The sequence below is a fragment of the Podarcis muralis genome, chromosome 1 (genome assembly GCF_964188315.1).
Source record: "Podarcis muralis chromosome 1, rPodMur119.hap1.1, whole genome shotgun sequence".
In the NCBI taxonomy this organism is placed as follows: domain Eukaryota; kingdom Metazoa; phylum Chordata; class Lepidosauria; order Squamata; family Lacertidae; genus Podarcis; species Podarcis muralis.
This window is the reverse complement of record NC_135655.1, coordinates 105,952,370-105,979,870: the sequence shown is the minus strand read 5'-3', so window position 1 is coordinate 105,979,870 and position 27,501 is coordinate 105,952,370. Positions and strand designations below refer to the sequence as shown.

Sequence of the window (27,501 nt, the reverse complement as noted above, 5' to 3'; positions counted from 1 at the left end):
AGTCCTTGGATTTCTGCCACAATTTTAAAGTGGAAAGCTCTAAGTTATTATTATTCACAGATGTGTTGGCTTTTAAATTCTTCAGAGGAAGTGAGCATATGAGAGAGCTGTCAAAATATTTGTTGTAAGACGTTCTCCTATTCCCTTCCAACGTAAGTCACAGCCTCCAGCGAGCATGTCAGTACGTGCCTTGAGAGGTTAAAAACTGCAAAAAAAAAAAATCTGAAGTGATGTTTTGTGTCTTCAAAGCAGACATTTCAGTCAAAGTCTATGTGAAGTACAGACTGGCGCTGGAACACAAAGTTATTAAATAAGACCACACGGAGACCCCTTTACCAGCAGTTGACTCTCTTTAGCAGTTAATATATATAAGACTGAAGAGAAGTAAGTTAAACTGCAAACACAGGTTTTGCATATTTCAGCTATAAAATGAAATGTTGCAAGACTCGCTGAGCAACATTTTCCTACTGCATGCTTGCTCATGTATCTTAGAAACATTCAAGGCTTTCACCTGAGGATCACTAAGATCATTCAGGCATAATTCATTTAAATTCAACCTAGTGTTCATCCATTGTCTTTTCTCACCAAATAAATTACATTTGGAAGTTAACTTTGCCCACTCTGAATGTTTGCAATGTGACCAGGGCTAGAAGAAAATTCTTTATAAAGATAAAGGCATAACAGATCAGCCTGCGATTAGAATCACCCAGATTTCAGACACTGGAAAAAAAAAAGTATTATCAACCTTTATTTCATAGAATTGCTGAGTTGGAAGGGACCCTAAGGGTCATCTACTCCAGCCCCCTGCAATGCAGGAATCTCACTCTGCTAAAGCACCCATGACAGATGGTCATCCAACCTCTGCTTAAGAACCTCCAAGGAAGAGAGTCCACAACCTCCCAGGGAGACTGTTCTACTGTCAAACAACTCTTATTGTCAGAAAGTTTTTCCTAACGTTTAGTCAGAATCTCCTTTCTTGTAACTTGAAGCCATTGGTTTGAGTCCTACCCTCCAGAGCATTTCTCAAGTGAAAGATGTCATTGCACACCTCAAGCCATTTTCACAATCAATTACTCTTTCAAACTAAATTAATAGATATCCTCCTACCTAATCCAAAGCTCTTTTCAGTTATTCATTCATACAGAAGCAATAGAAGCAACAGAAGCAATTCATCACCCGCAACCTACCCATTTTCCTTTGATTTTGTACTTCTGATTTTGTACTTCTGAAAATAGCCCAGTCCCAAGCACTTTGAGGCTGCCCAATTTGGTGCAGGCCCAAATTTGAACCCCATTTAGAAAAATAAAACTTCATGCCTACACTAATGATTTTTACAAGGCAACTGAAAACATCTTTTTACAGGCATTAAGTGAGCACTGCAGGCTGCTTGAGTTTATTTTAAATTGCAGCTGAAGTATCTTAGTGGCAAAGTTGTTTTTATTGGCATTTTGAATTTTGATGTTTTTTAGACTTGTTGTGCACTGCCCTGAGATCCTTTGGGACAAAAGGCAGTCTAGGAAAAAAATGGTACATAAATAATTAAAAACATAATACAGCATAAAAATGTGAGTGAGAGAGATTAAAACGATCTTAAAACTTAAATGGGTTTTAATTCGTTTCTGAAGGTTTTTTTATTAAGTTTTCCAAAATTTCACACATAAATTTCAATAAATAACAAAAACTTTTTTTTTTACTTCCCACCCCTTTTTTCATTGTGTTTCTGTTTCTCTCCCTCTGCTGCACACTGTCTTCTATCTCTTACACCTTAACAAAACTACTGTAATCTTCAATCCCTTCTGTTGCTCATAGTTCAAATCCTGCTTGCGAAAAACTTAAATGGGTTTTAAAAGTCCTGGGAAAATAAAAAAAGATACTCAGTCGGTACTGAAATGATGTCAAATGAAGTTCCATGTGAGCCCCTCTCTGTGGAAGGCATTCCACATACTGAGAAGACCCTCTCTTCTACAACCACCTGCTGAACTTCACCTGGCAGGGCAACTTGGGAATGGGCCTCCCAAGATGTTAGTTTCCCAAATGAAATGACATTGTTCCAATCATTATGTCCTTAAGGCACTCCGGTCAGAAATCGAGCTGGAGGTGTTGGGAGACACAGATGGGGTAAACCTTGCTTTCACTGCCATTTGTAACAACAACACTGCTTTTCCACACCAAAAGAAATGCTCTCACATTCAAGTGGGAGAGGTGGTAAGTAGGTTCTGATTTCATAAATCATGTTTCTCATTGTAAATCTGATTCTAACCTGATTCTAAGGAACAGTCAAGGTGTGTAGCAGCCTTCCCCAACCTGGTGCCTTCCAGATGTTGTGGGCTACAACTCATATCAGCTGAGAGTTGTTATGAAGCCCCTATTCCCCTCACAGAGCTGCAATTCACAGAGTTCCCTGTGAAGTTCCTGCATGCAGAATGTTTTGCACAGTCCTCGGAGCTCAACGTCAGAGAATTCCGACATTGGACTGAGCTGGAATTGACTTAATGCTGTAACAGAATTTTCTTTTCTTTGCCTCCAATTATAGTTTTCTTCTTTTTAAAAAAGAAAAAGAAAAAAGAATTCTCCTACTGGATATGATGTTAAATTGATTTTAAAATTGCATAAAAGCGAATGCTTCCTTCTTGTGTTTTCCACTGTGTGCTGTGCAATGTTTATGCATGTTTGCTCAGATGTAAGTCCCCAAGCAATTGCTTATACCCTGCAAAAAATGTGCTTGTGATTGTGTTGTATGGGGCTTACTTCGAAGTAGGCATGCCAAAGTTTGTACTGTTGTTGTTATTATTTAAATTTATATACTGCTTAACACTTAAGCCAGTCTCTAAGCAGTTTACAAAATAACAAATACAACATGTATATAATAACAAACAATAAAACCAAAGAAACTACATTACAATGCAATAAAACAATGAATTTTCCCCAAGCCAAAGACAGTATCACATGGTAAAATATCTATAGTCAGGGATTTCGTTCTCTTTCTGCTTCCCATCAGCTGCATTGGGGGTGGGGGGGGGGAATGGATTCTAATCTGTGTAAGCTCATGCTCTAATAAAATGTTAGGGTGATATCCAATAAAATAGTTCTGTTAGTTCAAAGATGTTTGACTGCACAATACAACTTCCCCTCTCCTCTCTCCACTTACCACCTCCATCCCCTAAATCCGTTCTGGAATTCCCCAAAACCCTCCAAAGCAGATTTAGGTAGGGCATGGGAACACATAGGGAAAGGAGAGGGAAGGGAAGTTCTGTTACATGAACAGAAATCCTTGCACTAATGGAACTACTCTCTTGAATACTTAGACTTTGCTGATTTCGTTAGCTTATATTTTTAATATTTGTTCTTTTGCATTTTTGTACACTGCAGCAATGAATGGTTAAATACAGATGCCCCTCCTCCTTTCCTAGGTCAGTTTCAATGTGACTTTAAGCCTATCTGCTTGTGGGAAAAGTCCAAAGAACGTCATAATAAAGCCGGTGGGCTTGAATGAAGCTCTGGAAATTGAGATCCAGTCAGAATGCAGCTGCAATTGTCAGAAGGAAGCTGAAATGAACAGCTTCAAGTGCAATGGCGGACATGGTTATTTTGAATGTGGGGTGTGCACCTGCAACCCAGGCTACATGGGTCCTCACTGTGAATGTGGTGAAAAAGACTCACTGAGTACAGGTTCCTGCAAAAGTTCTCCAGAGGAGACCTCTTGTAGTGGAAGAGGTGACTGCTTTTGTGGACAGTGCATTTGCCACCCATCGGCATATGGACATATTTATGGGTCATTTTGTGAATGTGACAATTTCTCTTGTGGGAGATTTAGAGGACTGCTATGTGCAGGTAAGTCCACTGCAAACTGGCATTTTAAAAAATTATAAATAATAGAATAGAAGTTGGCAATTGAATATATGCTCTGTTTCAAAAACAGTATTCAAGTATAAGCAGTATTCAAGTTTAAAACAGTATCCATTTAAAAATTCATATTGATTGTTCTTAACATGGTGGTTCAAGGAGCTCTTGCAGACTACTGCTGCAGTCCTAAACTAGGGTTGTCATGTGTCCTCTTTTTCCAGGACACGCCCTCTTTTTCAGGGGTAACATTTCTGTCTGGGTCGTTTTTTTAAAAAAAAATTGCCAAAATGTCTCTGACTATACTTTCTGGTTGAGACATAGACATAACTGCTGGTTGAAGACTTGCTTTCCTCTTCTCTTCTCCTGTCCCCCTCAGCAATATATCACAGCTTCTATAGCCTCCCTATAGTAGGGCTATTTAAAATGAGAGTCATCATAGCACCCTCTTTTTTGCTCTTCAAAATATCGCAACCCTATGACCTAAACACATTTACTAAGATGTAAGCCCCATGTGACATACTTCTGGATAAACATGCATAGGATTGGCATTGTCAGGGAGTTTGTCTGTGAAACATCAACCCTTCGAACCTAAAAATCTAGCTCAGTACTTTGCCATTTTAGCTGGTTTCAATGAAAGTGCTACAATACTGTAGCAGCTATCTGAATTTCTTCAAATTATATTAATTCTTGGATTTATTATCCCCAAACTCCATGATCAACATCTGAGGCAGCTTTGTGGGGATTAAGAGGGAAAGGATGCAAATGACAGAGTTATTTGAGGGGCATAATGATTGATCGAATTATTCTGGGCTTTGAGACTTTGGCTTGGGGGAGAACAGAAATCAAAACAAGAACTAACCTCCATGACTTTCCTTAGGTAACGGCTACTGTGACTGTGGTCAGTGTAGATGCCACAGTGGATGGACGGGTGAATACTGTAACTGCACCACTGACACCAATAGCTGTGCTTCTGCTGATGGCACAATCTGCAGTGGGAGAGGTGAATGCATGTGTGGAAAATGTGTGTGCACAAATCCTGGGGTTTCAGGAAGCACGTGTGAAAAATACTCACCCTATGCCGACCCTTGCACTTCTAAACGGTAAATTATACGCCTTTAAATGTCTGGAAATGTCTGTTTCTGTCGCATGTCCAAAAGTATAGCAATATTTCAAGGGTGCTGAATTTTGTTCACCATTCCAGCTGTGTCTTGTGTATTTACTGTATTTCCTGATACAAAGGGTGCAGGTGGCGCTGTGGTCTAAACCACTAAGCCTCTTGGGCTTGCTGAACGGAGGGTTGGCAGTTCAAATCAGCATGATGGGGTGAGCTCCCGTTGCTTTGTCCCAGCTCCTGCCAACCTAGCAGTTCGAAAGCACACCTGTGCAAGTAGATAAATAGGTACCACTGTGGCGGGAAGGTAAACAGCATTTCCCTGCACTCTGGCTTCTGCCACAGTGTTCCATCATGCCAGAAGTGGTTTAGTTATGCTGGCCACATGACCCGGAAACCTGTCTGTGGACAAACGACAGCTCCCTCGGCCTGAAGAGAGATGAGAGCCGCACCTCACCCCATAGTCGCCTTTGACTGGACTTAACTGTTTGGGGTCCTTTACCTTTATCTGTTACCTTTTATTTCCTGATATATTTTTCTTACTTTCAATGTCCTGTTGTTGTTGTTGCTGCTGCTGCTGCTGCTGCTGCTTTTTATGCTGGTATTCATTGGTAAACAGTACCAGCACTTCTCTCTTTTTACTCCCCCCCCAAAAAAAGCACTGGTTATTATTATTCAATTTCTATCCCACCAGTCCTCCCAAAGGAGCCCAGGGTGGCAAACACCAAAGTGGGGAAAACAACTATTAAAATAAAAATTAGTCACTACTGTTGCTGTGCCATGGTTTGGATTGCAACATCAAGGCAATGCCCCATATCATGGCTTTTGCAAGCAGAGTGGTCATTGTGACCTGTATGAAACACGTATTTGCTGGCAGAATTACTCATAGGATCAAGTTGCACTCCTTGAACTCCAGTTCAAGTTATCATTAAATTAGTCATTTTTCTGGTAGGTTGTATGAAAATACATGTAAATTTCTTTCATGAATGTCATTCATTACGTTCTTTAACTAGGAAGCTCAGACCTGGCTTCAATTGCAGATGAATAATTAACAACCTTTCCACTAACTTGTGTGGGTGTTAGATCAATTCAGATACGTTTTTTCTTTCTGCATAATTCTTCAATTAATTTAATTCTGTCATTTCTAGCCATCAGTTAAATCAACAAACACATTTAATTTTAACTAATATTTTCATTTGTACCTTTTAAGAAATGTGACTAATATGCTAGCGACTTCCGTTAAGAGAAGAAACAGGGTTTCTTTTTCTTTCTTCCCTTTTATCATGATGCTACACTTGGGGAAGGTCTATTAGGAACCCAGTTTTGATTATGACTAAAGACTAAAGTCATAGGCCCAGTGGCGTAGCGTGGGTTGTCAGCACCCGGGGCAAGGCAAGTAATTGCGCCCCCTAACCCGTGGATTTGTGCCCCCTAACCTGTGGATTTGCCCTAACCCCAGATGTTGCGCCCGGTGCGGCCGGCCCCCCCTGCACCCCCCACGCTACGCCACTGCATAGGCCATACCCGACCCAAAGTCAGGCACACTTTAGTCCCTTGGATTTTAATGAGGTTTAAGTAGTTAAAATTATACATTGCACCTGCAGCCTTTATCTATATGTCAAGTCGACTTTGGAAATTATATATCCCATTCTAGAGCAAAGTTCTGTTCTACAACAATAGTCTGTGTAAACAAGCAAATAAAAAAAAACCATAATAAAAACCAAGGCATTTTTTAGTAACTATTTATTTCTTGGGTGCCCTTGTCTCAAGTTGTTAAGGGCTTTATCAGAGGCATACCTAAGCTCCCTTGCACCCACCACTTGTACCCTTGGGGCCCTGCTGTGGAAGTGCCCAGAAATGACTACATGCCTCACCCTTCCACCCAGAGCAGCAGAAGAGCAGCGAGGAAGCATGTGGATGGGCAGGTGGGCTCCTAGTCACTCCAGGTCGGAGTAGAGAGGCGTGATCTTTGCAACCCCCGAGTCTGTGCCCTTGGCAGGTGACAGCCTGGGTATGCCCTGGGCTTTATAGACCAATAGCTACAACTGGCCTCATAGCGGCCAGTGCAGATCCTGTAACACAACTGTTAAGTGCTGGCAATCAATCACTCCAGTTAGCAATCTTGCCACCACATTCAGCTGCAGTCTCTGGAATAAGCCTAAGGAAAGCCCTGTAGAGAGCACATAATGCTAATCAAGCCTCAGGTTTACTCAAGGTTTTCATTGATGCTGTATATCAGAGCTTTCCAGATTCTTCATGTTGGTGACACACTTTTTTAGAGGTGCATCATTTCATGACACAGTAATTCAGTTTTGCATCATTTTGCAACACAGTAATTCAGTTTTACTAGCAAATCGGAGGTTACGCTAACCCTTTTCCAGCCCTGGGAGGAGTGTGGGGAGGGATGGCATGACACATCTACACACTGCAGCCAACACACTAATGTGTCGCAACACACAGTTTGAAAGCTGCTGTACATGGATAATGTTGCCCTCTTGTGTTTTATATCCAATGAGAGCTTGAAGTAGGAAGGGGGAAGTGCAGAAAAAGACTTAACTGCAGGATATTTCTTCAGAGTTTTTAAATGCAGTACACATAACACTGCTAAGTACTACTTATTGACCCATGTAGATCTTTTGTAAGTTACTTTTGAAAATGAACACTACATATGTATTCCCTTTTGTTCCTGGTGCCTTGTAACTGACAGAGATTGATGAGCTGTTGAATCATTTTTTTCTCAGGAGCTGCGTAGAATGCTATTTAGCTTCTAATGATCAGTCTCAGGAAGAGTGCGCTGAGAAATGTAAATTGGTTGATGCGACTGTCAGTAGTGGAGAAGGTATGTAGTGCATTTATTTATTTAAATGTATTGCTTAGGCACCGTTGGTTGTAGGCCTATTTCTCCCCAGTAGTATTTATTACATGCTGCTGCTTGTATTTTTCAAGTCATTCTGTTATTTTATTATAGAAATGAAGAATCTCTGTGACCCTCCACATGTTGTGGGACTTCAGCTTCCATCAGCCTTAGCCAGCATGGCCAGTGGGCAGGGGTGATGGGAGTTATAGTCCAACAACATCTGGAGGGCCTCAGGTTGCTCATCCCTGATCTAAGGTCTTCCTTCAGGAAGTGGGGGTAGCTTATTCAATATAAAGTGTAGATTGGACTGTATGTTTTTAACTGTTAATGTGTAATTGGTTATTTTATTCTATTGCATCTTGCTCTAAGAATTCATGTCAGAAATCTTAGCATTAAATATTTTAGATGTATACATAGGATAAATACATCAGGCATATGACTTATATGTCTACCTGATTTAGTGTGCAGAGAGTAAATCCTGGTGTTCAAGGTCAAATGTTTACGTAACTAAATGTATGCAACAGATTCATTATGCTGACAACAGAACTGATTATCTCAGTTTACAGCAATGTGATCCAATGTGAAGGAAGATGAAAAGAGTAGATGTTTATGGGCTTTGTTTGCAAAATAAAGAAATGCTGAGAATAGATGAGCTCCCTGACACTAGCACTAGTCAAACAGAAAAGTGCTACAACAATTTCAGGTTCAGGGCTGGCAATGTTTTAGCAGGTACTCCTGTGCCTTTCTTTTAACTGCAACTTGATGCGGGGAAATGAACCATATGAAGCTTTTAAAATCTATTTTGCTCTGAGGCAGTCACTGCCCCTTATCCAGAACTGTTTAGCAGCAGAAGGTGGTGACCTCATCTGCCTACAGACAATATTCTTTATCTCACACAATGATTTCTGTGCTACAAAAATTTTCACCTGCTAAATTTGTTAAAGGTACAGGAGAAGGGCCCTTCTTGAAAGAAATTTCACCTTTCATCCTCAAACTTGGATAGGAATTATTAAATTCTTTAAAGCAGGAAGAGAGGCAATTTCTCTTTCCGGTTTACAAACCAGACTCATTGTTGACCCCAGAACTGATGTCAAATAGCTGACCAAGAAGTAGAGCTTCTCTAAAAGGGGGAGGGAGGATGAGACTCATTCTTTTTATCTATTACATGAAGTCATTTGTCAACTCTATTCCCACACACAACAAATATGAATAACAGACAAAACTGTAGTTCCTGAGATCAAGTAACATCATCTGGGGTGCTGTAAACACTTCACAGACATGACCTCACAGATATAATAATTAGGTCAAACACCTAAATGAGGTGTTTTTAGTAGATCAACATCTTGACAATGGTTGCTCCAAATTGCTAAGAACAAACCAAAGGCTTTTCAGATAAAAAACAATAAACTGGTGTTTACATTCTGTACCAACATCATTATTATTATTATTATTATTATTATTATTATTATTATTATTATTATTTTAAAATGCAACAGTATATTTCTTGGTAGCAGAGAAATGGGTGAAGGGAAGCAAAGCACTGTAAAAGGATCCCTATGCCTGTGAGAACTTGTGCAGATGATTTCTTTTACATACATTGAAGGCACATGGCTTCCTCTAAAGAATCCTGAGAACTGTAGTTTAAGTGTACACCCTTACACTACAGTTCAAAGATTCTTTAGGGGAAGCCATGTGATTTCAGTGTGTGCTGAGTATGCAGCCTTAGTGGAAAGCAAACTCTGTTTACTTTCCATGAATCCACCACAATTTCAGCAAGACCAATAGCTAACATGCTATTCCAGTGCTATGATGAGGGAAGTGCATATGCGCAACCTAACTCATGACGCTTGTGGAGAGAAGCATTCTCCTGCCATTTTTCTGCATTGGTATGGGAAGAGCTTTGTCTTCACCTAGGCCTCATTTAGGCCCAGAGCATACATGGGCATTCAACTTTTTCAAAGTTGTAGTGTTTTCAGTTACAATTATACCCACCTTGTTATCTTTGCCTTGTCCTTCCCTCCTTCTGTCCTCTGCCCCACTGTCAAGATATGCACAGCAATTATATGCATTTTGCTTGGAAGGAAACCCATTGAAGTTCAATGGAAGTTACTACCAAATAAGTACATATAAATAAGGTTGTTTGGAGGGCAAGCGGAATCTTTCAGCAAACTGTTTGTTTCTGCCAATTACACCAATATGGTACTTTACATGGTGTGGCTATAGATTTCAGAGGAACTTCCATGAGGACCATTATTACTGTTTTTTTGAAAATAGTTTGTGGATTGTAGACGTGACATTTAGCACCTGTAGGGACATTAAAGTGAACTGATTCAGATTCCATTGTTCTTCCTTTTCGTGGTCAGTCACAGTTCTTCACACAAAACCCATGCCTTCTAGGCTCTTGAATGGGCATAAACTTTTTCCTATTTAGGTGAAAACATTTTTTGCAGAATCATATTAAATGCACAGAGGCAAATAAAAATAGGAAAACCTTAGGTTAATCTTAGATTCATTTTTATCTATTTTTCAGTGAGCAACATTAGAATTCTCCAAAAGCTTCAGTTCTTTTCATAAGATTTTGATTTAATCACTATTGAAATGCACTTTACCTTAATCTTTATAACAACATTCTGGAAGCAATATGCGGCAGCTCCTTTGAAAAGGATCAGTATCCTTCCTTTCTTTTTCTGAGAAGTGAACATGCTATGCATTGAAACACAGTCTAGACATACTACCAGTAGCAAAAAACAAACAAAGAGAACATATTATTTACTTTGTACTATAATCAGGGCTATTATATTCCCTAAATAGCTGTGACATCTTTCTTGGAAGTATTTCCAATTCATTGAATTTCAAATTACAGCAGACTTGGTGGGTGCTCTTGATGGTCAATGCAGATTGACAACACCTGGACCTTCTCAACTGAAACCTAAGTGCAAAGTGTAACAAAAACGGGGAGGGGGGAACCCTTTTAGTGGTAGAAGTATTGTGTGAAATTCTTTTAAGTATTTTAGCTTCCTTCCTTAGTGCCTGTTAAAAACAGCCTTGTGATATAAATCCTTTAATCTGCATGGTTACTGCATGATGAATGGTTTTTGACCTGAAAAAAAGTGTTTCCCCCCACAGATATCATGGAAGATAAATTTGTTCCTTGTTTGTTACTTGGAGAAAATGAATGTGCTATCACATTTCAAATGGCAGCTGATGAACAGGGGAAAACAACCATTCGTAGCATAAATCAAAAAGGTAGGCAACTTGGGTTTGGTAAATAATTTCTTACATACACTACTAACAAGAATATATATTTTTAAAAGTTGGCCTGGAAATTTGGATTGGATCCTGAGAACTGCAGGGAGGAGGACACTCTCAGAAGGGGTTTTTACCATTTTCCATTCCTATCCTTTCTACTTATCTGCCTGAAAATCCTCTCCAGAGCATCTAGGGGCACTTTTGAATAGCATGCGCGCGCCCACACACACACATTTTCCTATGCTGAGGTTGGGGGCAGTGGAGAGCAAAGTGGCCAAAATCGAACAGTTGCATCATGTGCAAGTGGAGCTCAACCATATTTTGGGTAACACTCTCTGGAAATGCTCCATTCCACCAGTGGAAGACTTGGGGCTCTCAAATTTCAGTGGCACCTGCACGCAAAAAAACTCAGTGCACCCCACCTCTCATGTTCTGTTGTAGTAGTGTCACCACACCAGTCGCAGTGCCCTAAAACTGCCTCTGAAATTTCCGCAGTGTTCAGGAGAATCCACTAACCCCCAACCAGAGAAGCTTTTCAGGGGTACAGGGAGCTGAAGAGGAGGTCCAGTTTTCAGTCTCGAAGCCAATAAGTTATAGAGAGACTGTTCTTCAATGAGCTAAGAAAGTGCACCTAAGATATTTGTTTCCTACACAACCATTGATAAGAAGCAATATGGAAAAGAAATCAGCCTGGCTGACAATGCTAAGTTTATTTTCAGCTATGTATCATCTGATTTACTGTGGATGCTCCCAAAGTTTGTTCTATTCATTTGAATGATGGGTGGAGCTCCACATGTGCATTCCTTCATGCATGCAGAATTTCCTCATGAAATGAAGTGAATGAGGCAGCCAGCATACATAACATCCCTTGTTGTTTCTCTGGGATCTGGGTTAGGATGCCAATCTTTACATGAAAAGCATACAGAACTAAACCACTCAGAGCATCTTTCAAATGTGTAGCCTAATTTGTAACCATATATGTGGGTTTTCCTTTCTTTTTACAGCCTGTCCACAACCTCCAAATATTACAATGATTGTGTTGGGTCTTTCGATTGCTATCTCCCTCACTGGGGTTGTCTTGCTTTGCATATGGAAACTGTTTGTTTCATTTCATGACCGCAAAGAAGTTGCTAATTTTGAAGCAGAGAGATCAAAGGCCAAATGGCAAACAGTACGTAAAATTTCATAGTTCTTTATTTTATTCAGTTGCGAAATGGCAGCTGCTACATGTTTTGGGTAGATTTTGTGTTTCAAGAAAAACTGAATGTTCTGCAGTGTACTCCACTGACTCACTAAGACATACCTGAACATAGTGGCATTAAAATTGTTAAAATGTGTAAAATAAGGATATTTCAGAATACGCAAGGAAACATCATAGTTCTTTCCTGAAAGTATCTAAAGTAAGGAGTAAATATACCGGTATTCACATCTGAAGATCAATTTGGCCCAGGCAGAACTTATTAACATCTATATAGAAGGCAGCATGCAACAAAGGCATGTGCTGCTTTCAACCCAGTAGATGTCTGACTCCTCATGAAATGTCACCCCCTGGGTTTACTTCCCAATGGAAGTGTACCACCATATCTGAGAGGGAGAGAAGCACGTACAGTTTCTCTAGCTCTGTGTTGCAGCTTACTGGCAAACTTCCCTGTCCATTTCTTGAGTGTGTAGAGGCAGGCTCTCCCTGGCCAAACTGCTAAGGGCAAGTGGCAATGGCATTATGGCTGAGGAGATTCAGCTCTCTCCCCAAACCCCAGCAGCTTCATATGGAGAATCTGTGTTCCCCCCTCTGCCTCCACTTCTCCACTCCTCCAGATGTTGTTGCACTCTCACCATCCCTGACCATTGGCCATGCTGACAGGGGCTGGTGGAGGTTCCCTATCCCTGCTTAGTGGCATCCTCCTCATGCAAGGAATTCCAGTGTGTGCATCTTACTAATTGGCTTTGAAGTAACAATTAAATTTTAAAGCCCAGTATCACACTGGATAGTCAACAACCTATGCTGCGCTTTTCTCTACCTAAGCCCTACAATCTATAAGAGAGGCTATGTCTTGTGATGCTAGAAGCTAGATAGGCTTTCTGAGTTAAAAGGAACAATGGACGTATAGAACATAGTGAAGTATGACATGTGAAAAGCCTTTTCCACCAGGAAGAACAATGCTTGTAGCAATATCAAATTAAATTGCCATTAATAGGAAGAGCTTGTAATTTGTTTTATCATTGATGCTCCATGAACAAGCAATTAAGAGCAGGAGGAATGAATTGCTTGACACCACAATTCCATTCAGTGGAGTTACTTTGTTATATACAAGCACAAATTTAGTTAGAGATTGCATTTTTTAACACAGGACAACTAATATAGTATACTACTAATTCTATGCGAAATAAACTAACTTGTTTCTGTTATACTTCTGCAGAAATAGAAAATAAATAGGATCATCATGACCCTTCGATGGCCTAAGTTATTTTACTTCAGTTGTTTGCATTTTTCATTTAACATCAGATTTAAGTACAGATCTGTTTATTAAACTGTCTTTGTTAAAAAACCAAATACAGTAAAAAAAAATGCCACAGAATCAAATATGAAGTACTTTATTGAATACAATTTTCCCGCTCTTTTCTAGGGAATCAACCCATTGTACAGAGGCTCAACAACAACATTTAAAAATGTAACATACAGGCAAAAGGAAAGACAACCCGGATCTGCTGCGGATATATTTTAGCACCCTGAATGATTTTGGGGATGGGAGGGGAATAGTTTGAAAAAATGTTACATTTACTAAATTTGTTCAAAATTTATTATTAATATGCTATAGTGGTACAATAGTTTAGGATGACAGAATATGTGCTTTTCATGGTTGGAAGACCCGTAGTCATAGCTTAATTTGATCTATGAGAACTCATTTTCTGTGTCAGAATTCAGAACTGGATGTGAAGTAACCAAAATGCTGGAGAGGCTGCAATTCCACAGGCACATACTTCCACATGTGGTGGGAATGTCCCAAAATCCAACCCTTCTGGACAACAGTCCTACAAGAAATAAGCAAAGTAACTAAACAGCTATTAGAGGTCATCCCAGAACTGGCCCTACTAAACATCTTCCAAGTTAATAATGCCAATGCACACTATAAACTCATCTACTCTCAGCAGCCAGAAACATCATAGCCAGACGCTGGAGAGACCTGTCAAGAGTAAATGGGTGTCACTGCCTGAAGCCAAACCTCTCTTAGGATGCTCTATGTTCTGAGGTGTACACACAGAGATTGTGCATATAGAAACTTCCCTACTCACCTCAACAAAGGTGGCAGCTATGTGCATTCCTTTGCAAATCACCTCAGAAAGCAGATCATTATAAAAAATACACGTGAGCCATCTCAATAAAATGCTGCATGTTCATTAATCATTGCATTTGTGTTCAAATGACAAAACAGAATGTAGCTTTACTCATAAGCAGTAATAGTCATGGAAGATGTTAGTTGCCACTTTTTTGAGGCATGATTCCTATGCTGTTAATAGCCACATGACATAAACTCAATATTTTAACACTACTGCTTTCAAAACCTGTTGAATTTCTTTCTCTGATGTGGAAGTTAAAGCCCTGACATGGTGAAAGATTCCAGTACTAAAATTAATCAGACTTAGGAAAGGTTTCTGTGTTTGGCTAATAAAATTCCCCACAACTAAGGCTGCAATTTTAAATAGACTTACAGTGCAATCCTATATATCTCTACTCAGAAGGAAGCCTCACTTACTGCATATGTATAGGATTGCCCTGCCACTAGGATGTAAATCGTATTGCACAAAATAGAACTTACATTTGCTTTAAAATGTTGTTTTGTGTATGTAGTTATACAAAAAAGAAGTCTTTTTGCAGAGTGCCTCTTGCATTTTAGAAGATGAGAGAAAAGATGGAGGGTTTAGCTGGCTTTTTTTTTCTACCATGAAGTGGTATTTGATTTTTTCCCCCTCCCAGAGCAAACTTTCACTATGTTATTCATAGTATGAACGTACTTGGTGAAGACACTGGAAATGTCTGAACAGTTATGTTTCCTGAAATAGTTTTGACCCAAGGCTGGACCTTAAACGAGGCCAAAACTACATTTTACTAATTGGATTCCCTTGGGCATTTTGTTACGAGGTTTTTTTTATATGTAAATATTGTGTGAATGGCATGCATTAAATAAAATAAAAAATTAAAACCTGACATTTTAAGTAGTTTTTCTTTTCTTTTTAAAATGTTGATATGTAAGCAGAATTGTTCTAATCAAGCACTTTTGCACAGATTTCCAGATTCTATATCAAATCAAATATCCTGGGCATGGTTTTGAACCATAAAGCTTATAATTTGTGGGCATCATGTGTCACAACATTTGGTACTGATTCCTGCTGTTTTGTAAGTAACTCAGGTGGGTGGGTGTCACAATTTCACAATGTTTATCTCAGGGCCACCACACATCACACTGACTTTCAAGAAAGAGCTTTGGATCCCTATTCAGTATCTAACATATATATTTAATTACATGTGTGTATTGCCACCATCACTTAAATTCACATGCCCACCTGGATTTTCCTGAAGTATGGAAAAGCATATCATAATTTCCACATCACAGAACACCTGAATTAAGCTAGTCCATGGACCACAGTTTTGGAACCTCTGACTTAATCAGATACAAATCAAAATGACTTGTATCACCTCTACAGAAGAGTGGGCATGTACCCATACACTCTTCAATGCAAATGCTGAAGGTGCCCAATGCTGAGCCTTGTACATGGGGCATTATTCTTTTCCCTCAAACGTGGATAAAAAGATTGCGCAAATCCGGATTTCAGGCATATAGTTCTCTACAAGGGACAGTCATATCACATGACCATTCTGGATGCACATTCTGGTATCCCATCACACAGAGAATATCACAGCTCAGGCTATCTGGTTCAGACCAGATATTTTTGCCACATAAGCATAATATTAAAAAGTTTATATGAGATATTAATTACCCCTCTACTCCCTTTCAAGTAAAGTTACTCCATCTTATTTGCAGATGCAAGTTTCTTAAACATTTTGTGAAGAGGGAAGATTGCATTGTTTTACAATGCTTAGATTTTCTACAAATACTGCCAACTGTGGAAGTTCTCAAATTGCTTTAAAGAGTTCAATTATCCCCAGCAATCCTCGTAGACCTCCATTTGCTTTCCTATAGTGTTTTTGCATTTCTTTTCTTCCCCCAACCTATTTTGTCCAAGAGCTTACATTATTGATTACTTTGGGCAAAGCAGTAGTGATACCTATATAACCCCAGGTCAAATTCTGGACATAGATCTTGTTGTTGCAACTTCCTAAAACATTGCTCTAACTCAAGCATTGCTGCTCATTTTTGCATCTGCTTTATGAAGAACTTTCATATAAATGTAGTCTTTTGTAGTCAACTTGCTTTTCCAGGTTATTACACTGTTATGTGTAATTGTTGGATAGAGAAGACATATGCATTATAATTATTTTTCATCTACACTGTTGTAAAATATTGGAGAAATTGCAGGGTTTTTCTCTGTTGGTTCTCATTTTTCTTCCCTAATATAAATTCATATATATATTTATCCTTCTTGCTAATATCCTGCTGTGATGAAGAGCACATTCCTTCTCTGTCTTTGACAGGAGCTATATTGCCACTCTATCATACTTCTCAAGCACACCATGGGAATGTCTGCTTATATTTCACAGTGGGGTATGAAAGCTGGAATTGATTTAGCTCTATAGTGGCTATCCGTGGTCTGTAATTTATAGCAGAACCTACCTACAATCAACCTCTCTCTAAATCTTCATTTTCTATATTTCCAGAAAATGGTCCATACTTTGAAATCTTTCCACTGTCTTAACATTTTGTCACCAATTGGCAAAGATGGATAGATATCTTTAAAAGAACCATGATTATACACGCCAGGCATAATAAAAAAGCAAAAGCTTGCCAAAGACTTTCACAAATTTGGATTTTTTTCTAACTATGACTATACTGAACAGTAAGGGAAGAATCCTTGATCTGTGTGGGTTTGTTTCACCCTTACGGATTTTTTTAAAAATTGTATCGGAGTGTGCTTCTAAGCTATGAAGCATACTCAGATACAATTTTTTTATCTGCAAGGATGGAACATAACCCACATGGATCAAGGATAGTCAGAAAAAATGTGCATCGTTTTGGGTCACTCACATAGGGTGGTAGCCAATGTTTATCATACTTAGAGTAAACCAATTGAAATTGATAGAATTAAATCCACATTCAAAAGCTCTACTTTGAGAATGCCTAACATTGGATATCGTCATTGGGTTGTTTCCCACGGAGTCAATGCACAAGTGGAACAACTCTTTCCTGTCTCTCTCCTTCCTCAACCTCTCCCCCCTCCCAAAAAAATCCCCTGCTCTGGGAGTCCCCCCCAATCTCTGCTGCAGATTTGGGGGAGGTGCAATGGGGAGGAAAGAGGGGGAGGGGAAGTTCCATTGCCCAAGCCCACAAAGTGACCACACAGCCTCACTACTGGCTTACATGTTCTGCTCAAGCACTTGTCATGGGAATCCCTGGTCCTTCTTTTAGCACGTTCCATTGAGCTGCAAGCCTAGCAGCAAGGGTTAACTATGGCAATCCTTTAGCACTGAAGGATGTAAGAGCTTTTTTTGTAAGAGCTGAACCCTTAAGGTTGACAAGCAAATCAAAGGCTTTTCCCATTAGGTTGTCAAGAAAGTTTTTCAGAGGCTCAAAGTTGCTGGTTTTAAAAGTTCCAACTTTGGCTGGCTCTCTTATTTCCTCCCATAACAATCTTCTCCCACCCTCCCTCCCTCCCTCCCTCTTTTTAAAAAAATCACTTTAAAATATTTTACTGCAAGAGTTACACAGGTAAGCACTTGGCCGGCTTTGAAAAGGAGGCAGGAGGACTCTATCCAAACCCCCACACCACCTTCCAGAAGCTGGGCAAGTGCTTATTAGGCATTGCATGCCCAGTGCAACACTCACATTGTCTTAAATTCACCTCTGGTTGCTGGATGCATCTCTCACAAAGCTTTATGGAAAGTTCAAAAGGTTCTGGATGGGCCTCTAAAACCTGGCATTTTAGATGTCACCGAGTGGGGATGGGTTGCTTCTGTCTAAATTGTAGCAAGCTCCCTTAGGCAAAAGTCTATTTTTAGTTTTGTGGTTTTCCTTGTTAGAATTCCAAGCACTTCTGTGTATTGTGTTTATTATATCTTTCTTTTTATGAGACCCCACTGGTCAAATGACATTGATAGTAATCAATTATTATGAACACAGAAACCTCCTGCTATGCTATGCAAGTTGTATCTAGAGCTCTGAGCCCAGCAATTGGCTGGGGAGGGAGGGATATAAATAAAAAATATTATTATTATTATTATTATTATTATTATTATTATTATTATTATATTTGTTCTATTATTTAGAACACTACTTTTCAGAATTTTGCCATATTTTTTTTAATGATATATGTGGACTAGAACTAGTTCTTCATGGTGGCTTGTGGTCAGCAAATATATGCAGTTTCCTTTCCAACAATGTGGTCCATTTTGCTGGGGTGAGGGTGAAATACCCTTCTTTTCTTAGGTGCAATGATCAGTGGAAGCAGATGGGTCTGGTATATGAATCAAATGAAATCTATCCCTACACAACTTGCCAAGTAATGAATGTGCTTTAACTGTTGTGGCACAAAACATTGGGGGCTTCCTGGCTGTGATCCTAAGCATACCTGTAAGAAATGCTAATACACATCTTTTATCATTTTTGCTTTCCAAGAATCAATTTTGGGTAGCTCTCAAATATCATTTGGAGTAAACATAGAAGCAGTTTTCCCCTGTAATTTCCCTAACAGTTGAATAATCCACTTACACCTTGCTGCCCATTCATCCATGTACAGTAAGCCCTGTGAAAGTCAGTGTAAATGTGTCTCAAACCCCATTGTCAGTGGTTGTTCCACACTGCAAGTGTAACCCCACTTATCTGTGAGAAAGCTTCGCTGAAATCAATGACATGGTCTGGGTTGTTCTGTAAATCTGGCATCTGTAGGGGAACCAGACTAGCATGGCAGTCCACTTGCTACAAGTTCTATAACCTTATGCGTGCCTGACCTTCCAACCATCAGTCAACCATAAGTCAACAGTTAAGGTCAGTCTCAGTTATCTGTCTGTGTGAGTAGGTGAGAGAGAGAATGGAAGGAGCATATGACAGGAGCAAGGGGTTAATTGCAGTCCTTCTTGCCTGAAAGACCCATAAAAAAACCAAGAGCTTCATCTATATGTATTTGCACAAGGCTACCACACTGCTCTGGTTTGCCAGAAGCAGCTTAGTCACATGACCCGGAAGCTGTCTGCGGACAAACACCAGCTCGCTCAGCCAGTAAAGCAAGATGAGCGCTGCAACCCCAGAATCGTCCGTGACTGGACCTAATGGTCAGGGGTCCTTTTACCTTTACCACTTTATAGCCCAAACCTATACATGTTTATTAGTGCTGCAGTTTTAATTTATTAATACTGAGATGTATATATAAACATTAATATATTTAGAAAAGTTATTTGCAGAAACTTGCTTATAATCCCATTAGTATATAAATTTATAAATAATAATAAGTAAAAGCCACCCATGACAAGAGACTTCCAGGTTTATAGGACTCCAACTCCCATCAGTCAACATGACTTATACTGAATGTAACCAAAAGCCTATATACAATCTGAATAGAAAAAAGTGAGATTGCACGTTCTTTTGTATTTCATGAAAAACTTTAATAATTTTTTTTAAATGACCAATGTTCAGGGATGTGGTTGAATCCCACCCAAAAATACAAATCTGGAAGTGCCCATAGAATGCACATCAGTATTCGAGAACAGTAGATGGAAACTCCTGATTCCACCTAGTTACTAAGTCCAGTGTCACCTAGCAATTTACCTGGCTGCAGTCCTAAAGGCTTGTCTTAACAGTAAGCCCCATGGAATTCAATAGGATTTAATTTTGTTACGATTCTGCTACAAACTATACAAAATGCTACTAGCCAGAGACTTGGATAGGAAGAGCCATGGCATGGGCCAGTTATACGGCAGCTTCCCACGTTTCTAGGAAACACAATTATCCGCCTTGAAATGAGGAATCTATAAATCTGCCAAATAAATAAATAAAACGGTCCCTGAATGTGGCACCAGGAATACATGTGATCTGGTAGCCTTTAAAGTAGGAGCGGGTTCCTAGTTAATGCCACTAGGCGCCAGTGATACTAAAGCTGTATAAGAAGAGCCAGAGAAAGTTGCCCTTTGTTTACGCAGCAATCTCCGCCTATGGAGCTGGAATTTCGCCGGAGATGGTTGTGGGGCTGGATTCTTGCTCAGATAATAATAATAATAATAATAATTTATTATTTGTACCCTGCCCATCTGGCTGGGTTTCCCCAGCCACTCTGGGCGGCTTCCAACAAAGATAAAAAATACACTAAAATGTCACATATTAAAAACTTCCCTGAACAGGGCTGCCTTCAGATGTCTTCTGAATGTCAGGTAGTTGTTTATCGCTTTGACATCTGATGGGAGGGCGTTCCACAGGACGGGCACCACTACCGAGAAGGCCCTCTGCCTGGTTCCCTGTAACTTGACCTCTCGTAGTGAGGGAACTGCCAAAAGGCCCTCGGAGCTGGACCTCAGTGTCCGGGCAGAACGATGGGGGTGGAGATGCTCCTTCAGATATACTGGACCAAGGCCGTTTAGGGCTTTAAAGGTCAGCACCAACACTTTGAATTGTGCTCGGAAACTTACTGGGAGCCAATGTAGGTCTTTCAAGACCGGTGTTATATGGTCTCGGCGGCCGCACCCAGTCACCAGTCTAGCTGCCGCATTCTGGATTAGTTGTAGTTTCCGGGTCACCTTCAAAGGTAGCCCCACGTAGAGCGCATTGCAGTAGTCCAAGCGGGAGATAACCAGAGCATGTACCACTCTGGCGAGACAGTCCGCAGGCAGATAGGGTCTCAGCCTACGTACCAGATGGAGCTGGTAAACAGCTGCCCTGGATACAGATTTGACCTGTGCCTCCATGGACAGCTGTGAGTCCAAAATGACTCCCAGGCTGTGCACCTGGTCCTTCAGGGGCACAGTTACCCCATTCAGGACCAGGGAATCCTCCACACCTGCCCGCCTCCTGTCCCCCAAAAACAGTACTTCTGTCTTGTCGGGATTCAACCTCAATCTGTTAGCCGCCATCCATCCTCCAACCGCCTCCAGGCACTCACACAGGACCTTCACCGCCTTCACTGGTTCTGATTTAAAAGAGAGGTAGAGCTGGGTATCATCCGCATACTGATGAACACCCAGCCCAAACCTCCTGATGATCTCTCCCAGTGGCTGCATGTAAATGTTGAAAAGCATGGGGGAGAGGACAGAGCCCTGAGGCACCCCACAAGTGAGGGCCCAGGGGTCTGGACACTCATCCCCCACCACCACTTTCTGAACACGGCCCAGGAGGAAGGAGCGGAACCACTGTATGACAGTGCCCCCAGCTCCCAACCCCTCAAGACGGTTCAGAAGGATGTTATGGTCGATGGTATCAAACGCCGCTGAGAGATCCAGCAGAACTAGGAAACAGCTCTCACCTTTGTCCCTAGCCCGCCGGAGATCATCAACCAGTGCGACCAAGGCAGTTTCAGTCCCATGATGAGGCCTGAATCCCGACTGGAAGGGATCCAAATGGTCCGCTTCTTCCAGGCGTGCCTGGAGTTGTTCAGCAACCACTCGCTCAATCACCTTGCCCAAGAATGGAAGATTTGAGACTGGGCGATAATTGGCCATCGTGGCCGCATCTAAAGATGGTTTTTTAAGAAGCGGTTTAATAACCGCCTCTTTCAGCGGGTCTGGGAAGGCTCCCTCACGGAGGGAAGCATTCACCACCCCACGAAGCCCATCGCCCAGTCCTTCCCGGCTAGCTTTTATAAGCCAGGATGGGCAAGGATCCAGGAGACAGGTGGTTGGCTTCACTCGTCCAAGCAGCCTGTCCACATCCTCGGAGGTAACAGGTTGGAATTGATCCCACACAACTTGACTAGACAGGACTCTAGCACTCTCCCACCCTGGCTCTGCTCCCACGGTGGAGTCTACTTCTTCCCAAATCTGAGCGATTTTATCTACAAAAAACTTTGCAAAATCATTGCAGGAGATCATGTGGCCCATACTGGGCCCAGATGTCGCAGGTGGTTCCGCTAAATTGTGAACCACCTGAAAAAGTCTCCTGCTGCTGTTTTCTGCAGATGCAATAGAGGCGGCGAAGAAAGTCTTCTTCGCCATCGCTATCGCCACTTGGTAGGCTCGACGTTGAGCTCTAACCTGTGTCCGGTCAGATTCGGAATGGGTTATCCGCCACCGGCGCTCTAGCCGTCTCAACGATTGTTTCATTGCCCTCAGATCCGTGGAGAACCACGGGGCTCTCCGGGCTCCATGCAATCGGAGAGGGCGCTTTGGAGCCAAACAGTCAATAGCCCTGGTTAACTCCACATTCCAGCGGGCCACCAGGGAATCGGCTGAAAGGCCATCAACATGGGATAAAGCATCCCCTACCACTCTCTGGAAACCATTTGGATCCATTAAGTGGCGGGGGCGGACCATCCGAATTGGTCCCACCTCCCTGCAGAGGGGATGGGTCGCAGAGAAGTCCAGTTGCACCAGGAAGTGATCTGACCATGGCACTTCTTTCGTTTCGCTTTTACTTAGTGTCAGATCACCAACATCCATAGAGGTAAACACCAGGTCCAAGGCATGTCCGCGGCTATGGGTTGGGCCAGACTTATTCAGGGACAGCCCCATGGAGGCCATGCTTTCCACGAAGTCCCGAGCAGCCCCTTGTAAGGTCATGTCGGCATGGATGTTAAAATCCCCTAGGACAACCAAGCTAGGTGTCTCCAGGAGGACATCCGCCACGACCTGAAGCAGCTGGGGCAGGGAATCCTTGGTGCAGCGGGGAGGTCGGTACACCAGTAGGAATCCTGTACTGCCCCTATTGCCCAACTTCCAGAACATGCTTGTCTCTTGCTCCCTGGGCTAGCTTTGCAAATGGCAAGCTGCGGAGGTTACGTTCCATCACGTCACCAGCCCGTTGTGGGTTCAGCAAACTCCCGTTGCTACTCGCATGCCAAACTCTTGCGCGCGCCAGCAGCGCCGAAGCCGCAATGAACTGCGGCGCGGAAGCGTCCGAGTGCAACCTCCGCACAACCCAACCAGGAGGAGCACGTCGTCTGGAAAACACCGCCAACCAAAGTGGCCTGTCCCCCATTTTACTAGCTACTGCTGCCGACGTAAAGGTGGCTTATTTATTTAGCGCCCCGCAGGGCCTGCCTGTTTCTTTCTGCCGTGGTCACGGCCTGGTTCCTTGACATCCGCCTCCCCTCAGGAGGGGAGGGAGGAACTTGCAGCAACCAGAGAGAAGAAATTGCGGCGTTTCTTCTCCCTCGGGCGGAAAGGGCGGGAAGCGCCTCCCGCCTTGCTCAGCTCAGCCCCACAGAAGCAGCTGCTCTCCCTCCCCTCGCTCCCCATTCATGCTCTGCCGGACGGGGGCTGTCCTCCTCCTCCTGCCAACTCCGCGGGAAGGTTTTCCCCTCTCTTAAAACGCGGCGGAAATGTCCCGTGCCAAGTCCCTGCTGCAGCTCGTCTGGGCTTGCTCCATGCTGATAGTTCGCTCCAGCTTGGCTGAAGAGGAGCTCGCCGCTTTGACGCGCGACCAAGTGCCCTACTTTTGGAGTAAGTCAGCTGGACGGAGCGGCCGGGGTTTTGTTGGAAAAGTGCAGTTGCCTTGGACGGCGCTGAATGGAAAGCGGCGGCTCTTTTCTGCGCGTCTCCTCTCTCTCTCTCTCTCTCTCTCTCTCTCTCTCTCTCTCTCTCTCTCTCTCTCTCTCTCTCTCTCTCTCTCTCTCTCTCCTTTGATTCACTTCCAGCTATTATCACAGTGAGTCAGCCGTCAAGTTCCCCCGGCGTTAATCTACCAGTCCAAGGGGGCCGCTGCACGCTTGGCATCGTGCTTAAGTGGCACTGTCCTTACAAATAACTTGGGTTGCACTGCAGCCCAGTCTAGGAGTAAACCCACTGAATTCGACAGGGCTTACTTGTGAGTAGGGATGGCTAGGGTTGCGCTGTTGGCCTGCAATCCTAAACAGGCTTAGGGCTCCTCCAAGCAACATTCATTCATCCTGACTTCTTTGTGCACTGATGATTAGAGTATATCTAGTTTCCAGTGAGCATTAAGTCCGATTTGTTTGTGGGGTGACTGAAGCACCTGCCCCGCTAATCATTCATTAAACCCACACTTCTCAATGCATTTCCCCACATCACTTCCCTAAACACAAAATGTTCTCTGTCTTTTTAAGTGGGTTTGCTGTGTTTAAAAAAGGTAAAGGTAAAGGACCCCTGACAGTAGCGCTCATCTCGCTTTACTGGCTGAGGGAAGCTGGGACCGAGCAACGGGAGCTCACCCCGTCGCAGGTTTTCGAACCGCCGACCTTCCAATCGGCAAGCCCTAGGCTCAGTGGTTTAGACCACAGCGCCACATTAGCTGTGTTTAATTTACTTTAATTGCACGAATCCAAAGTTCTGATATGTGTTTGAATCCCTCCTGCAAAATAGTGATAGCCTGGAGGCATTCCTAACTAGACAGGAAGCCCCATTGAGTCTCCTATTTAATAGCTGTATAGTTGTAATTGTTTTGTTACGTTGTGTATTTTAATTATGGCTGTTTAGATTTTTACTTTCTGTGCGCTGCTGTGGTTTTGCCAGAAGCGGCTTAGTCATGCTGGCCACATGACCTGGAAAAACTGTCTGCGGACAAACGCCTGCTCCCTTGACCTATAAAGTGAGATAAGCACAGCAACCCCAGAGTCATTCGCGACTGGACTCAACTAACAGGGGTCCTTTACCTTTTAGATTTTTACACTTGTGTAGTGGTTCTTAGCCTTCGTAAATTGGTTACAAGATTATTTTTGCATTAAGTGTTATGATAATAATAATAAGAAGAAAGCCTCTATAGAACTGATTTCAGAATAAGCCAGTTTAGGAATGCATAGTATGGGTGATTCCAGACTGATGTGGTTTTCAGGTGGGATCCAGTCATATACTATCAAAGTTAGGTTGTGCAGTTAAAATTGATTGGGAGGCCTTGTGCTTCAAACCTGCTTCCTTAAAAGGTCAGACTTTTTGCAATAAGGAAAGTGACAGGAAAAATGCAGTGGAAAGTGTGGGATGCTCTGTGTGGGACTTGCTTTGATGCTCTGTCACCTAACCTCCCTGCAAACAAAACAGGATGAATAAACAGGTCAACTGGAAGCACCCTTAGCCATTCACTAAGGGCCTCACTAATCAATCATTTCATTATGTGGTTTATGCACTGTTTTTAGCTTACGGAGAGCTACTAATCCTAATATTTCCCCCTCAGGTAAAATGTCTGTTGCGGTGAAATAGCATTTTCCTTGTCTTGTTCTGAGACAGAGGAGGACAGCGTAGCCGAGACATGCCACACTTTCACTTTAGCGGGCATCCAAGTTCTGACAAGTATGTGCACTCTCGTTGCACAAGAATCATAGGTGCCTATTGGCTAGCACCTGTGTCATTGTAGTGGTAAGGACTTGCATACTTCCCCAACACATCTTTAACAACTGGAACACCTTTTTTAAAGTTATAGTTCTGAGGTGACTGCTCTGGCAGGAGCACTTGCCTAGATGTTTTTAAATGCTACAAAACGTACAAATATTGACAAGCCTGATTCTTCTCCTGTGGCAAACCCTGCTCCTACCATTTGCCATAGAGAGGTAACCTGGGAACCAGGGGAAAACATAGTATCACTCCTCCTGGAATATTGAGGTAATAAATGTATTACATAGTTTACTTTGCAGTACTTAATAATAAATTCATTAATAACCATGACTATCAATTTGTAGGAAAATTAATTAATTAGATTTTCAAATTAATGGGTAACCAGATTCAAACCCAAGATTATCTGAAAACTCAGTAGGCTTGGAAAAGCCATTCCTGGGCAAGTTTGGTTGTAAGTTTGAATGAGTAAAGGATTTTCATGCATTCATTCATTCATTCATTCAATCAATCAATCTATATATAATTAACTGGGAGTAAGACCCATTGTACTCCTGTGCTGCTTACTACTGAGTAGAGATTCATTGGATTGCATTGTGAATGTCTTATCACTGTTACTGATAATAATCCAGTCATTGTAATGAACTGAAATGGAGTTGTTTTTTTTGTTCTAGAAAAAGGGATATTTATTATCCAAAGTGATTCCCTCAACACATGTGTTAAAGCTGAGACATCGAAGCTCATCCTTGAAGACTGCACTCAGCTTTCGAAATACATGTTATGGAAATGGGGTTCTAAACAGCATCTTTTCAACATTGGCCGAAGCACTTGTCTAGGACTCAATATCAGCAACCAAGAGCAGCCATTGGTCATGGCTGAATGCAATTCAGCTCAGCACTCACTGTGGTGGAGCTGCCTTGGAAAAGGGTTGGTTGGTGCATCTCAGTACAAATTAGCACTTGAGAGTGGCAAATTTGTTGTGGCAAAAAGAAATTCAACATATGGATGGAAACAATTCCTGTCTCTTGATGGGGATCTTTGTGAACATGCATTCAAAGGTAAAATAAATATTTGCTTTCTTTCCATGCTTCCATTAATATTACTGGTAATAGGATTTCCCCCCCAAAACAGCATTTTACAAGTGACTAAAACAAACAGAAACAGGATCCAATCACATGGGTTAAGGAAAGCCATTGTTGTGTGTGGCTTGCAAGCAAACACATCTTGAGCCAACTATTCCCACATTATGTGGAGAAGCATTCCAAAGACTTGTTCTTGTGTGTTATACGTGCCATGAGTTTGATTTGCCGCAAAGGGCTTCGATCTCTCTCTAGGCTATCAGTGTGATACCTTTCTCAAATATTAATTCAGTTCAAAAAAGTGGCTGTGCTCTAAAAAATATTGTTTAGCTTGCTAATTTCAAAGCACTCCCACAGTCACCAGTTTCTGTGTGCTTATGCTCCTAATTCTCAATCTATTTCACATGGCTAAGCCCAACAATTACTGGGCTTACGTGATACTTGTTCCAGTCGTGCTCCTGTGTGAAGCCTGCAATTCTGCATTCACAATTACAAACCTATTTATGAATCAATGATCTGCACAGTTTTGTGCTCGATATACACCACGTGTTCTGATGTTGCAGAAGGACCACCTGTGAGTATAAGTTTTACAATAAATATATACTGCTTGTCTTGGGGTGCAGCCATAAGCTATTTGCAAGGCATTATAACTAGATGAATGGCTGAATAAAAATACTGTAATATCATGGCTCGGTGGTGGAGCATTTGATTTGTGTGCATAAGCTCTTCAGTTCTCCAGGTAGGGCTTGGGTTAGACCCCTGTCTGAAACCT

The 27,501-nt window shown here is 41.8% G+C and overlaps 2 protein-coding genes across 7 annotated transcripts in view; both read left to right on the top strand.

Annotated features, from left to right (window-relative positions):
• The window catches only part of ITGB6 (integrin subunit beta 6), a 66,749-nt gene extending 51,485 nt beyond the window's left edge, over positions 1–15,264 (top strand). For all 3 annotated transcript variants that reach the window (XM_077936610.1, XM_028746861.2, XM_028746855.2), the window contains exons 12-18: positions 2,071–2,205; positions 3,411–3,831; positions 4,721–4,943; positions 7,696–7,793; positions 10,938–11,057; positions 12,065–12,231; positions 13,685–15,264. In XM_077936610.1, coding sequence (XP_077792736.1) covers positions 2,071–2,205; positions 3,411–3,831; positions 4,721–4,943; positions 7,696–7,793; positions 10,938–11,057; positions 12,065–12,231; positions 13,685–13,783 — 1,263 coding nt within the window. In that variant the 3' untranslated portion in view covers positions 13,784–15,264. The remainder of the gene's footprint in view (positions 1–2,070; positions 2,206–3,410; positions 3,832–4,720; positions 4,944–7,695; positions 7,794–10,937; positions 11,058–12,064; positions 12,232–13,684) is intronic.
• Positions 15,265–23,173: 7,909 nt separating this feature from the next.
• Positions 23,174–27,501, top strand: part of PLA2R1 (phospholipase A2 receptor 1) — a 62,080-nt gene continuing 57,752 nt past the window's right edge. For 3 of the 4 annotated variants that reach the window (XM_028746835.2, XM_028746821.2, XM_028746843.2), the window contains exons 1-2: positions 23,175–23,811; positions 26,325–26,708. In XM_028746835.2, the coding sequence (XP_028602668.2) occupies positions 23,691–23,811; positions 26,325–26,708 (505 nt within the window). In that variant the 5' untranslated portion in view covers positions 23,175–23,690. Of the gene's footprint in view, positions 23,812–26,324; positions 26,709–27,501 lie in introns of all 4 variants that reach the window. The other variant, XM_028746830.2, reaches the window with a different exon arrangement.